This window comes from Microcebus murinus, chromosome 11, assembly GCF_040939455.1.
Source record: "Microcebus murinus isolate Inina chromosome 11, M.murinus_Inina_mat1.0, whole genome shotgun sequence".
Lineage (NCBI taxonomy): Eukaryota > Metazoa > Chordata > Mammalia > Primates > Cheirogaleidae > Microcebus > Microcebus murinus.
Genome location: NC_134114.1, coordinates 5,450,303 through 5,465,241, shown reverse-complemented (window position 1 = coordinate 5,465,241; position 14,939 = coordinate 5,450,303). Strand labels below are relative to the sequence as shown.

At 42.1% G+C, this 14,939-nt stretch overlaps 1 protein-coding gene across 3 annotated transcripts in view; it reads right to left on the bottom strand.

Annotated features, from left to right (window-relative positions):
- ADCY2 (adenylate cyclase 2) overlaps positions 1-14,939 on the bottom strand; it is a 389,287-nt gene that overhangs the window by 109,441 nt on the left and 264,907 nt on the right. For all 3 annotated transcript variants that reach the window (XM_076007928.1, XM_012744227.2, XM_076007929.1), the window contains exons 5-7: positions 8,908-9,056; positions 3,983-4,094; positions 1,165-1,292 (exon numbers count right to left, since the gene is read on the bottom strand). In XM_076007928.1, the coding sequence (XP_075864043.1) occupies positions 1,165-1,292; positions 3,983-4,094; positions 8,908-9,056 (389 nt within the window). The remainder of the gene's footprint in view (positions 1-1,164; positions 1,293-3,982; positions 4,095-8,907; positions 9,057-14,939) is intronic.

The window sequence follows — 14,939 nt, the reverse complement described above, 5'->3', positions numbered from 1 at the left end:
AGTGCACCTTGCGCTGGGGAGCAAAGTTCACACTGACTGCTCTTCCCATCTCAACTCTCAGCAATCTCACTTGACTTCCCTCCCGTTCCTGATCTGCTCGACAGCAGCCTGCAGTAATCTGTGCTGGGCTAGGGAATCTGGAACACGCAGGTCCTCGCGTCTCATCGGCCGAGGCTGAGGGGGAAGGGAGCAGGGGGTGCCACACGTTTCCCTGGACGGCCCCAGGAAAGCCACCCATCAACCTTTCAATCACTTCAGCGTGTGACCAACATACACGGGGAGCAAACAAGTGACAAGTGGACCTGCTGCTTTCTCACTTAAAGCCCTATTCACTCCAACCCTGAGACAAGGAGTTAGAACATCAAGCACATAATGTAAACCCTTTTCTGATTAAAAATATACATATATACAGGATAAGGTAAAATAAAGTAAAATCTTGCAACTACACTATCAGCAAACAAAAGGTTTTATCACATTTATAAGAATATTTTGGTTTCTACTAAGGACATTACTAAAGAAGGTAGTGGTGATACTATTGCAGTACTGGGAATAAAAGTTACCTTTCCCCTTACACTTTTACCCTGTACTTGTCAATGGTAATAACCTTATTCTATGTAAGCAAATCTTCTCTAGAATCACAATGAAAAACTTATAGATACAATGCAGAAAACATACATCACAGATGTAAATTGAAAAGAAATTCACAGAGCAGGGCATTTTTGACTAGATGAAGTAATTTGGGATGGCAGTCTGGTAGTAAATGCTAATTTTTCCCTTATAACATGTGTGGCCATATCACTTATCAGAAATCAGAGAGATGTTATGATCAGAGATTGTTGTATTATTTTTTTTCTTAAGTTCAAAGACACTCAAAATCTTTAAAAAACAATCACCTTTGAAACAAACAAAACCATCTCTTCCCGTAGATTTCCAATTCACTTTTGCTGTAATCTAATGATACTAAACACTTACAAAAGTCTTAGGTTGAACTGAGTTACTCACATGCCAATAAATGGGTCCCTACACAATTATATGTAAATGTGCAATAATGTATTTAGTACCAGTAGACAGAAAATAGAAATAGTAACAGGTGAGAATGAAAATTCAAAATTGGTAAATAAAGAGACACCCACCCCCAAAACCCTTGCTAAGCAGTTCACTTACTTTATGGCTTCACACATATCCAATCCCATTTTCACACAGTTTTTGGCATGGTTGGGGAGAGATATAGGGAGTCCCGACACACAGTAGTAGCAGTCTCCTAAAATTTTAATTCTCATGCATTCGTTCTCCTGGAAGAAAAAATCACAGAATTTCAACTGTGTTAAGCCCTCACATAATAATATGAAGTGCTGGTTCTATTACTGACACCGCTCTAGTCATGGGGCCTATGAGGACAGAGAAATGACAACCAGTTGGCTTCCCTTTGTGATCCACCAGAATGAGCTCCCCTCTCCTACATATGCATTTCCAAAGCAGGAAGAATAAGGGAAGGGGAAGAATTGGGAGAGCAGAGAATGCTCTGGAATGATTCACATTCAATGCAAGGAGAGGATGAACATAGGATCCGTCTCTTTAGTCCAAATATCTCCAAACACTGATGGCAAAACGAAATGTTCTGTGCAGAGCAGGGTCATTCAGAGAAGGAAATAATGACCAGAACTCAATTTGAATTAGAATCGTATGTCATTCCCCACTGTGCTATGGTTTTCTTCGTGTATTTTAAAGCAGAAGCAGATTCTTAGCTGCAGATATGTAGCTTCTGATAAACATCTCCACAATCTAATAGCACTGCCAAGTAATTCAAAACTTAATTCTGATCTCAGGTTAAACTGTTTTACTGTAGAGTTTGACTAACTCATTATTTTTCTTGCCTGGGTTGTATTTATATTATAATATTTAGATTAACTGTATTCATATGCATCAATCCTACATCCATTTCTAACCCTTTAACCAGCAAAATAAAACAGAAACAAAACTGAAGATGTACCAAATACAGATTTTTTTCTCTTTAACACTAACATAAGCTTATGTACAAACTGAACAAATTGGAAGTAATAAAATGAACACGACATCTTCTTATTAAACATGTGTTAGTCTTGCTGTTAGTCTTTCTTTCCCTGTCTGATAATGCACAAGCCAGGGCTTTTATACATATCTACAGCACCATAGATGATGTGCCTAGTAATTCCCAATAATAATATCATAAATAAGAAAAAGGCAAACAATTGCTTATTGATCAGGCTTCCTCCTTCCCATACTCCTAAATAGATATCTTGAATCTAGAAAACACAGAGTTGGTAACAGCGAATGGCAATGGTTTTGAGTTTCTTAGCTTAAAGTTACGTGCTTTACATAGTAGTTGCTCAGGGCACTGGGCTTTTTAGTTATGATGCTGTCTACTCCGTGTTATTTAACTGTGACTCATGAACTGATGTTCAAAGCATGTTATCCATTTGATCAATGATGAATGAATCAAGTCAGCCTAGGCTGGACTGAGATATTGCCTGGACATTCTTTTGTTCCAATGGTTAGAGGAAGTCATACTGAATATCTTTGTTCTGGGTAATAAATTGTGCCCTCCCAAATTCATATGATGTAGTCAGTCCTGTGAATGTGATCTTATTTGGCAATAGGACTGTTGCAGATGTAATTAGTTAAGATGAGGCCAAAGTGGAGCAGGGTGGGCCCTTATGCAATGTGCCTGCTGTTCATATAAAAAGAGGGAATTGGGACATTGAGACACGCACATAGAGAAGAGAATGTCATGGGAACACTGGAGTTATGCTGCCTGCCACCATCCAAGATTGAAATGTTTCTTTGTAACATGACCAGATAGTCCAACAGAAATGACCGAAAGATCATTAAGTCAAACTGTTAAGACATTATTTTAGTTTCAACCTTTCTTTTTCTGTAAATGAGCACACATAAAACTCATTCCCTTCCCTTGGTTTGGTAAAGGAAAGAAGCAGAATTATACGCCTACTGATTTTTTGAAATGCCCACTGAGAGCTGTCCTGGTCACCTGGACCACACAAGGCCACACACTTGGGGAGTCTGGCCTAAGAATGACAATGCTAACACCTGCAGGACAGGTTTCTCCCTAAGCAGCTTGTCTGGAGTGCTCTGTATTGTTTAAAACTTAACTAAGATCACACAGTGAACCAAATTTAAGACCAACTGTTCCGTATATAAATAACTGATATTAATAGGCATAATGAAGTGTTTTTTTTTTTTTGTCAAGAAGAATTCAAAGACAGAATTAGGTTGACCAAAAATATTTAATGAGAAGTAAAGAATCGGCAAGGGAGAAATTTTTATTTTTTTCCATCAAAATTCCCACCAGCAACTGTGGAAGCTCTAATAAGTAAGGTCAAGTATGGTTTTAGGTGACATGGCATCATTTCTTATCTACGAAATTTCCCATAAATGAGTATATGAAATGGCAAATAATGACTTTACATTTTTGTTTAAGTGGCACAAGAATCAAAGGACAAAAATGAGAAAGTAATAGGAAAAAGGCTTGCATTGACGACAGGCATCCTATTGCAGGGGCTCTTCCAGAGTCCTGCTTAGTGATATGAACACAGCAGTTACAACCAGAGGAGTGGAAATGACCTTACCAACTCCTTGACATGGAAATGCCTAAAAGAGCACCTTAAAACAGCACAGTGCAGAGGGATTTGCAAATCGAATCTCCTCATCCTCAATGCATTTATTATATGAGTGCTGAATTATACATGAGCAGAAGTTTTAAAACCCTCGATGCAAAAGTGATAATTATATGCTATGGCATTTTTCATCCCTGATGCACGTTTTTAAGGCTCACCGAGGCTCAACGGCAGATAAACTCAGCACATTTTACAAACGACATGCCTACAGGATGCTTTGATGAGAAAGTTCAGTAATGATAAGGAGAGGGAGAAAAAGTAAGCTAAGATTTTATTTATCTTCAAAGCAGAAGAGAATCTAGAATACTCACCTTTGCAATCTGATCAAACTTGCCAAAGAGTTCATTCAGCATGTGGACGAGCTCTCCCGGGGAGCAGTCACTCGCCAGCCGGGTGAAGCCAACAATGTCAGCGTACAAGATGCTGTGGGAACCAGAGGGGCAAGGAGACAGGGATTTCTAGCTTATATTTGTTAAGAAAGTAGTGATAATTTCCATTAAAATAGTGTAAGTTTTTTTGCACTTTATTTATATTTTCATAAGAAGGATGCCATTTTCCTGGATAGTGAATACGTAAACATTTTGTTACACTTGCCCATTTAAACATTTTTTTGGTGTCACATTTTTGTAGTTAAGATGGGGAGTGAAGCAGCAAAATAATAAAAATGCAATTCTGTTTATACTGAGCCAAATAAAAAGCATGGAATAAAAATCTTTAAAAATCAAGACTAGTGAACACATGAGTCTGCAGTACGTACTACCTGCAAGGATGTAGCAGACACAGTGTATCTTCCTAAAGCTCAGAATTTAGTTAGGAAGGCGCATTAAACAAGTAAGGACACCAAAAAATGTCCAGCTACAAATTATAAAAAAAAAAGTGCTGCAAAAAAACCCAAGAGAATGCAATGAGAGAGAACAGTGGCAGTGGGTTAGACAGTGAAGAGTTCAGGAAAGTCACTCCGAGGAAATGACCTCCCTTCCTGGGATGTGCAGATGAGTGGAGACAGGTGTGCGATTCCTTCCAGCTCTGTGTGCATTCAGTATGGGAATGCACATAAGCCTTGTTCCCATTACCATTTTTCATATGTAACAATTTGTTTCTGCTTTGTGTCAAGGCCTTATAATGAAGCCCGAATTCCTGCTGGGTGGTTTGAGATTCAGAGAGTGAGTACAGTATGGCTTAAGATGTACCATGAAACAAAAATGACCACATTTCACAGCCATTAGTGGGGGTGAATTAGCCATTAGTAGAGGTGGGATAATAGCCATTAGGATAGCTATTATTTAAAAATATATACAGAAAATAGTAGTTGTTGGCGAGGACACAGAGAAATTAAAACCCTTGTGCATTGCTGGTGGGAAGATAATACGATGCAGCCACCAAGGAAAACAGCATGGCTGGCCCTCAAAAAATTAGACAGAATACCATGATTCAGCAATTCCACGTCTGGGAATGCATCCAAAAGAACTGAAACCAGGGACTCGAATAGAATTTGTATTCAAAAGTTCAAAGCTGCATTAATCACAACAGCCAAAAGATGGAAACAAACCAAATGCTCATTGCCAAAAGAATAAATAAAATGTGGCATATACATACAATAAAATATTAGTAAGCCTTTAAAAGAAATAAAATTCTGACCTCTGCGGCCACTCATGAAAATACGCTAAGTGAAATAAGCCGGGCACAAAAAGGTGCGATTCCACACATGTGCGGTGCTAGAGTGGGCAACCACAGGGAACGGTGAGGAGAATGGTGGCTGCTGGGGGTCAGGGGAGGGGAGGTGCAGTTGTTGTGTGATAGGTACAGAGTTCCCGTTTGAGATGAAGAAAAAATTTTGGAGATGGATGGTAGCAATGGTCGCAGAACAATGTAAATGTACATAATGCAACTGAATGAACTGTGCACTTACAAATGGTTAAAATTGTAAACATTATGTATATTTTACCACCATTAAAAAAAATAACATGGCACCATTCAGGTGGGTCCTAGCCAGATCAGGGCAGGAGCTCTGCTGCTGGCACACTCTGCCCCTATGCTAAGCACAGGGCTGTGGCTGCACCTTGGCGGGGTTGGGGGGGGTGAAGACTTGCTCCTCTGCTGATGGACAGGTATTGTGGGAGACCTCTGACGGGTCCAGGAAAGTCAGGGCTACTGGGGCAGCTGTGCTGTCCATTCTGTTCAGAAGATACCCTAAAACCATCCCTATTTCTTCAATGCTCCTTTATAGAGGCAGAGATCACAGAGGCTGAGCCATCCTTCAAGAGGAAGGATTAACTCTGCTCACTAGGAGAAAGAGTCCCTGATCCAAAGCCGTATTGGGAGGTAGAATGTGCGGATGGGCAGCTGACTCCACTTCCTTCTTGCTCACAACATCTGCAGTGCTTCCTGTGGCCAAAACTTGTAGTAGGCAAAGAGGCCATTAAAATAGGCTTCCTGTAGATATCTTAAGCTGGTCCAGAGGTTATCTGGCAGTAGAGAGATTCAAAAAGCAAGCAGAACATTATGATGCAATGTGCAGAGAGAGCACAGTGCAGTGTGGGACCACATGGGAAGAAAACCCGACCTAGATCTGACCAGCCCACCACTTCAGAAAGACCACTCCAGCCGCAGCAACCTGGAAGCAGGCAGGTCCGTTAGAACCACATCCCAGGAGTTCAGGAGAGCCCTGTGGAAGGTCTGTAATGGGTGGAAAAGAACAGAAGTGGACAATCGTGGAAGGAAGGAAGAGAGGAGAATAAACAAGACCCGGTTACTACTTAGATGCTGGGGGCGGGCGTTGCCTAGAAGAGCAAAGCACGGAAAATGAAGACCCAGTTTCTAGCTGAGCAATGGGGCTAAGAAACCCGGCTTTGCCCAAATCAAAACAAGCTTGCAGGGGAATATGACCAGCTCAGCTTTGGGTGCTGCTGTGCTTGATGGTGGTGTCTCAGATACCCCACAGGCAGACGAGGACGCAAAGCTACAGGTGAGCTCTGTGTGTTGGTGTGGACAGCCTACGGGTCACATTTGGCAGGCTTCCAAATGAACCCACCTGGGGGAGGTCCTGTGAGTCACTGCTTACTTACATCCTGTTCCTGAGTAAAGAGTCCTTCTGGGAATTTCTTGAACTGTTGATGCACTGGTTAATACTTAACCTACCGAGTCTGAAAAGGACACTGATTTGTTTCTGAATCATGAAGTTTCACTGATTGTCACATATATACATCATTTTGCCCTGTATGCCATATTCTGTAGCCAATGATTGTGATCTCTGTATTGTACCCTCCAATGAAAGAGGACAGCGCCAACATAAGGAGTCTTTCTTCCTTCTCCTAACCGTCCCTATACAAGCCTTCCAGCTTGCAGCAGACTCTAGAACACGCCCTACTTTGGTGGTGTGCCTTCCCATGTCGGTATCTTCACATTTGGCCTCCAATAAATTTTTGTCAAATTATTCCTGCCTCAATAGCCTTAATTTCAGTCGATAGCATCATGTAGATGGGAATTAAAGTCCCAGTAGAGGGCTGGGGAGAACAGAGAGCAGCCAGGAGAGAGCTCTGAAAACACTATCTCATTGACAGGAGGGGCCAGACCTAGGGAATAGAAACAAGCAAAGGAGACTGTTGGAAGAAAACAAAAAAAATATACAGTGTCATGAGACCAAGGGACAGGAGAATTCTTGGCCAGCAGGGCCAAGCCCAGCTGAGTGGTCAATAAGTGACTGAAAAACATTTCCTGAGATGGGAGGGGCATTGCTGAATGGAAAAGCAATGACCAGCATAACACACCTAGTCCGATACTAGGAACTTTTCTTCTCTAATTTTATGGGCACAACACTTATAAACCCAAAGGCAGACCGGTGTTTAAAATAATTTTACTCCTTAACATGTGTGAACTTTCTTTAAATATATTTAGTCTTTTTCTATCATGCATCCAATGGTGCTTCCGTATCTCCTGCCCAATATGCAACTGTTTTTCCTGTTATCTCCTTCCTGATATGAGTCTCTTCTTGCACACTGACATCTGTGTGTGGTTGGGCTATATTTATATATATACATCGCTAGCTTCTAAGATCTGGTGTCAAGTGGGATTTGTCTAGCAATGCATGTAAGTTACAGTTAAATTAGCTTCTAATAGACGAGCTTCAGAAAAGCTTGACTTGAAGCGCCAGGCCAGGAGGCAGCCCCACGCCCTGGAGAGTCTAGACTTGGGGCAAACCGGCTGCATCCCAATTTGAGCAGAAGCTCAAGCAAGTTTAGTGGATGTGGTTGTTACTGGACTATTGAGCAAGCACCTTGTCTAACAACTACACTAACACCATGAAAACATAACAAATGAAGTCAGAGCCATGCACGGGTTACTTAGGGAGATCACCCAGCGGGAGAGAAAGCACCACATCAGAACAATGAGTGGACGAAAGAACTACCCCCACAGGAAGCGGTGCCAGCAATGATGGCTGGGCGTAGAGATCAGTGACGGTGTGGATGGGCCCAGTTCTGCACATCTAGGAGGCAGGGCCAGGGTGTGGAAGGGATGTGCCTTCTCCAGCCCAACATGAGGGCCCCTCACAGCTCCCCTTTGGAGCTCAGGAGAGATGAGGGCCCCACACTATTCTCCTTCCTGGCCACAGTCCCATGACGAAAACATGTTGGTTTTCCAGGTGCTGTGACTCCTGGCATGGCTCCCTGGGAAACAGATCTGACTGTGCCAGTCTCAGAGGAGCAGTACCTTTCACTATAATTGAGGTGCACATCGGCCCCCTGTGACTTTGGTCACTGGTTGGCCGACCCCACACACCCATCATTCTGGAAGGATGGCAGAACATCCAGCTTCCCTGGCATGTGTTGGCTTCGTGTGCTCCCACAAAGTACTTCCTGAGGAATCCGTCCTGGTGCCTAGAAAGCCCACAGACCCTCCCTCCAACTGGCAGCTGTGTGACCACGGGGTTTCCAGAATAAGAACCCCACCATCCGCCCATCTCTCTCTTCCCTGTGACTGATGGCCAGCCACGGAGGCAGGACGGTGAAGGACAGCTCAACACACAAAGCAGAGAGGATCATGTGTTGATCTCAATGTGAGGGCCAAGAGGCAGCAGCAGGTGAGCGGGGAGGGAGGACACTGGTGACTATTCTACCTGCCAACGGTCTGCCCTTGCACAGGACAGAGGATGCTGAGAGATGGGGGATCCCAGAGAACAGCGTCCCCAGTCTGGGCCATGGACCCCTGGACCAGCTGAGGAGCTAGCAGAGCCGCGTACCTGACGTTGGTGTGTCGTTTGACGTACAGGTTGTGAAAGTTGTTTGTGTTTTCCATCTGCCCCGCCTTGGGGCCCTGCAGCCGCTGGATGATCTCGGCCTTCATCTCCATGGCTATGTGGGCCGGCAGCAGGGACAGCAGCAGCCGCTCCTGCAGCAAGATGGGGAGGGAAGAAGAACGTCTCTCACTCAGTTGTGGCGGCCACGCAATGTCTGCAGCCATCACTGATTTAGAGTGCGGCCAACGTGGGGATTCTTCCTGACAAGTTAAAATACAGAACTACGCATTGGGATAAAAAATCAGATTTTCTAAGGTCAGACTGTGTTATTATATTATATATTATTTATTAAGTTCTACGCATGTGTTCTTGGGCATGGAGGATAAAGGAAGGCAGAGTTATTTCCCCAAGGATGTTATTTTTCTATTTTGATTTTCAAGTAGTGAGGAAGCAGTAATATCTGAGTTCCGGAAACCAGTGGTCAGTCCAAGATAGAAAATACTCATTTTCGCCTGCTTGCTCATTTCAGAGATAAAGTACAAGCTTTATTGCACTTCAGAACGCCAGCTAACGTTCCACATTTCCTAAATAAGAGAGTCAAATATTTTCACACATTTCATTTTCTCTGTGATGAACTCCCAATCCCCGTTAGTGATTCTAAACTATTATGGAAACGAAGTCAGAAATGTTAGCTTCTGTCAAATGTCATCTGTAAGAAACTGCAGATGGAACACCAAGAAATGATAACACATGAGCTTCATGTGTACAAATCTTGTCTATAAATTCAGCAAATGCAGTAAACAATAAATATTACCACACAATGTTATACTCATTTTAATATAAGCCTTTTTAGTTAGAGTGGCATTTTTTCCATTCTCTTTAAGGAAAATATACAATGTTTCTTTGAGGAAAAATATCACAGAATGGCAATCATTGAAAATTTATACTCAGCTTAGAGTATTTTAAATGTTAATGTATTGTAGAAGATATCATATTCTTTAGGTATTGTGGAGTTTAGCAACTGGCATTCACTGTCGCTGAACAAATATTTGTGCAATGAAACACTTTATCTACCACTTTGTCTTTTGCTCTTTTTATTTTTCTTCTTCCTCTTCTTTTTCTTCTTCTTTTTAGACAAGCTGGTGAGAGAGCAGGGGTGGAAGGGAAGTGAGGGTTTGCTTCCAGGCTCACAGGGCCAGGTGTCCATTTCTTGGGTCCACACCCAGAACACATCACTTTGGTGGCTGGTGGGAACTTCCACTCAGAGAGCCAAGGGCAGGCTAGGGGTGCTCTTGATGAAGATGGATGACCACCCCCCCCCTTTCCCTGCTCCAGGGAGAGACAGGTGCAAAGTCAGTGGGAGACACAGTGTGCACCTATAGGGGGACATCAGCACATGCGAAGAGTGTTTCTGCATGAGCCGAAATAACTGAGTGTGGATCATTGGTTCATTCATTCATTCATTCCCCTATCCAGAAAAGGTCCCTATATCTTTGCCTAGTATATGCCAGGCCCTTTGATAAGCACTGATAATAAATATAAAAAAGAATGAGGCAGGGTCCCTGACATCATATCATTCATAATCCAACTGGGTTTCAACACACAGTGCACTTGCTATAGAAAGAGGTTAGAAGGACAGCCTGGTGGTGTTTGGAAGAAGCTGAATGCCTCACAGTCTGGAAAACAGAAGGGCAACTGGAGCTGAGGAGCACTTGCTACGGGCCACCTGTCCCAGGAGCTCTATTCATGTGAACCAACTGAATCAGAACAACAGCCTACCTAATTATAGTATTACCAACCTTCCTGATATGGAGGCTAAAGGAGGCAGTGAGGTGGGGGGCAGGCATGCTCACACTTGTTCCAAGAGCTAACACTGACATGTCAAACAATTTTGTTGGTACGTGAGAAATTAAGAAATGATTTTTATTTAATAATTATCTTTTTACTTTTTGTTACATTTCCCTTGAATGTTTCATTTTGAAGGAAGACATGAAATGGGGAAATCAAAAGTTGTTAATAAATTAGATGTCCAAATATACATATGGAAAAACATAAATTAATATCGATTATACAAAATAATTAGAGTGTCTTGTGTAACCTAAAATATAACAGAAATGAAATGCATAACAATGTCAGCACAAAAGGTTAACAAATGAAGGGGAATGGAGTTAAAGTACTTCGAGGTTCTAGAATCTGTGTGGGAAGTGGCAAAGATCAAAATTTATATTAGATTGCAACAAATCAAAAATGTTTGCGATTTCCACAATCGCAACAAAAAGAAAGAAGAAATGTCTGGTGAACAAGCTGACAGAGTAACAATGGGGAAGAAATTCTTAATTAATCCAAAATAAGTCACTAGAAAAGAGACAAAGAAAACTTAAGACAGGTGGGACAAATGGAAAACAGATCATAAGATAGCAGCTATTAGCCCACTGTATCAGGAATTACATTAAATGTTAATGGACTAAATATACCAATTATTTGACTAAAGCAAATCCTGGATTGAGGATGCTCACACAAAGTAGTAGTTGCTTTGGTTTTCTCTCTGATAGACAATCACACCCTGGGTGGTACGGCCACAGGGAATGGAGCACAGGAGTGAAAAGCTCTTGCAGAAGAAGGAGAGAGCCCAGCTCTGTACCGGCAGGCTGTGCCTAAGATGTTCAGAGTTTTCCCGGGTTGGGAAGTTGTTGGTGAGCACTTGGTTTGAGTCCTATTCTTAGCTCTAACTCCCTTCTGTTATTCCCCAAATTTCTCTAATGATCTAATAATACAACAGTACCATGTTACTGTAAAAGGTGAGGAGATCTGTTTAAATTTTGTGGGTTTTTTTAAATTTGTTTTTCTCTATTTATTTATTTATATCTCAAAGTATTATGGGGGTGTAAATCTTTTAAGTTACATGGGTTGCTTTTAAAACGCTTGAGTCATGGTTATAAGTGCGCCTGACACCCAAATAGTATTAATTGTCCCTTAACCTAAAGTTAGGTAGGTTTTTGCTCATCTCATTCTCCCCCCTCTCCTCTTCGTGATTTCCATTGAGTTTTACTTGGCTCTATGCACATGTGTGCTCATCAGTTAGTTCCCATTTAATAGTGAGTACATGTGGTGTTTGTTTTTCCATTCTTGAGGTATTTCACTTAGGATAATGGCCTCCAGGTCCATCCAGATTGTTGCAAAAGGCGTTAAGTCATCCTTCTTCATGGTTGAGTAGTAATTCATGGTATACATATATACCACATTTTGTTAATCCACTTATGAACTGATGGGCATTTAGGTTGACTCCACATCTTTGTGACTGTGAATTCAAATTTTGGACTTAAGAAAACTGTTGAAAGAGCAAGAACAATGTCCTAAACATGGAGCCAGGGGCAGAAGAATCAATTCTAGGGGGATGGAAAATATTGAGTTCAACAATGGGAAAGGAAAGCAAGTTATATTTTTGTTTTTTTAAAGAAATAAGGGGACCCAGAGAAATTGAGCCAGTTGGAACTCAAGGCACCAAGAAACTACTAATGACATGAAAAATACATGTTCATATTTTAAAAATTTAAAAATAAACTTCACACATGGAGAACTCAATACATGTGGTTGATGGTACAATGGTGTCTCTATAAGCCTGTTCCCTCTCTCACGTCAGAACCCACCTGAATCAACAATGGGATTTGTTGTCAGCACTTTATCAGCTTTTGTCATCTTGACATAAAGAGCTACTCCATCATCTACTTATCTTTTGCTACCCATCCCCCAAATACATAAATTTTCCACTTGTCTGCAATTCCTCTACCTCTTGGCCTCTGTACCCTACCAGATGGCTAGACTTTGGGAAGTCTGAAGGTAAGACTTAAGGCAGAGACTGAGTTCTGCTGCTGCTGCCTCCCCCTAATTCTATTTCCAGAGGCACTGAGCATGCGGTAAGGTAAGGCACTCTGTGAGAAGTCACTGCTTCTTCTTTGTTTGTTGATCAATATACAAAATGATTGGGTACGAGGCCAAAATATCACATCCAAAGCTGTTGTAATGTCTATAAAGTCCATATAGACAAATGGAGGAAAGCTGGTGAGGAAAGTGTGAAGGCTCCATCCATGACATCAGGGGACCTGCCAGGTCACGTGCCCAGACAGGAACAGAGCAGCCCTGGACGGAGGCAAAGGGAGGGGGCATGCTGCTCTGGGGCTTCCCAATGAATTCTGGTCATAATCAAGGCAAGTCAATGCTGAAAACCAATTCTGTGAACTTCTAAACCAGTGATAAGGAATGTTAACACATAGAATATAAAAAATTATGAGTCTGGATCTAGACTCTAGATTTCTATCTATGTAGAAACCCTAATGGAATCTGTGCGTCTAGAGATGTCTGATGATTGGCTTAATCAGATTAAAAGCCATTTGGTACTCTTTCTGGTGGGTGGTGCGTCAAGGGCTAAGAATAGACAAATGTTTCATGCCACGGGTGCTCGGTTTCCACAGTTCTGTGTTACTACCTTACGAGGACAGGCTGGGTGCATGTGGATTCAGGGCAGTCTTCCACTGGACTTAAAAGAGTGAGTCCATGGACTTCCACAATAATTAGTTTCTGGCTGTGCTTCTTACAGCTGAGGCTGTCAGCACCCCACCCACATTTCCTCTGCCTTGCTCTGAGGTCACTGCACATTGTCCCTTTCTGAATGCACAGTTTTCTGTGTCTCGGCTAATGAGGAGATGGTTGACGGATAAATATCTCAGCTCTGCACCAACATCCCTCAGAGGGTCCGGGCAGGATTAAGCCCTTATTGCCACCAGCAGCCCCTTTCCTCAGCCGTCCTGGCCACTGCCGCCTCCACCTCCTGCTCCTCCTGGAACCACTTCCCAACTCAGCGGCTGTGTCCAGATGCTTGTTTACAGCCCGCCTCAGGCTTCGGGTAGACCTAACTGACATGTCCAGGCACCTTCTTTCCTCCTATACTTTGAAATAAGATTGTGCCAAACCCCAAAGCGCACAGAGCCAGTCCTTCATGAAAGCTACAGCTTCTATGATCATAAAGGGAGAATCAAATACAGTAATTCTCTTCCACTCCCCAAGCCTCATTTAACAACCAAATGTAAACTATAATTTTAGACCCAAACGTAGAAGGATGACAGACTTTTAGTAGCTGGTTTGAAAAATACCGGAAATAAGCTTCATGTGTTGTACAAAACAAAAGTTTCTCTTTTGTTGTAAGTGTTCTACAATCCGGGTGAATTTAGACTGAAATAAAGATGTTATTGGCCAACCAGCCAAATAAAAGTGCTCGGGGCTTCCCCACTGTGATTGGATGCTGGCAGCAGCAGTGGTTGGCGGACAGCACCACACCTGCTCACGGCTCGCCCAGGGGACCGGCTCCCGGGTGTGCACCTGTCCTCGTGGTCACAGTGTTGGGCAATGCGATGAGCCTCAAATAAAAGCCTGGGCTCAAAATGGTACATCAGGCACTTTCTTTCAAATTTGTCTTTCTCTCCCTTTAAAATGTTCCGATCTGCAAGAAAAGCCCAATATCATGGCACACGTGATAAATTTCAACCCAACTCGAAATCTGACAAGGTTACATTTTTCATTAACATTTTAACATTCTGCTAATGTAGCTGTGTGCCCCGACAACTTATCTGAAAGCAACACACAAACTTAAATGCCTAATATACTGGATATAAGTTAGCTACATTGTATTCCCAAGTATACTGGACAAATTCCTTAATGATACTTTTAGAAAATCACGTTGTCACTGAAATGATCAATGCATACCATTATTACTTTTTTCTCTTACTTTTTTCTCTCCTCCATTGTGTAACTATGGAGGATTTGGCTAACTTTGGCATATTCAAAGATTATCCAGCTAATAACTTGGCCTTGATTTCAGGGTTCCATTTAATATATCCCTTAATTAAACCTCCAATTATTATTCATCAACAATAAATGTTTTCCTAGAGCTTGCTCTTTTAAAATGTGCCTTATATAAGAGGCTACGGAGTTAATTTAGTAGATTTCAATGTACTATTGATCAAAATTCAGGATACTACGAG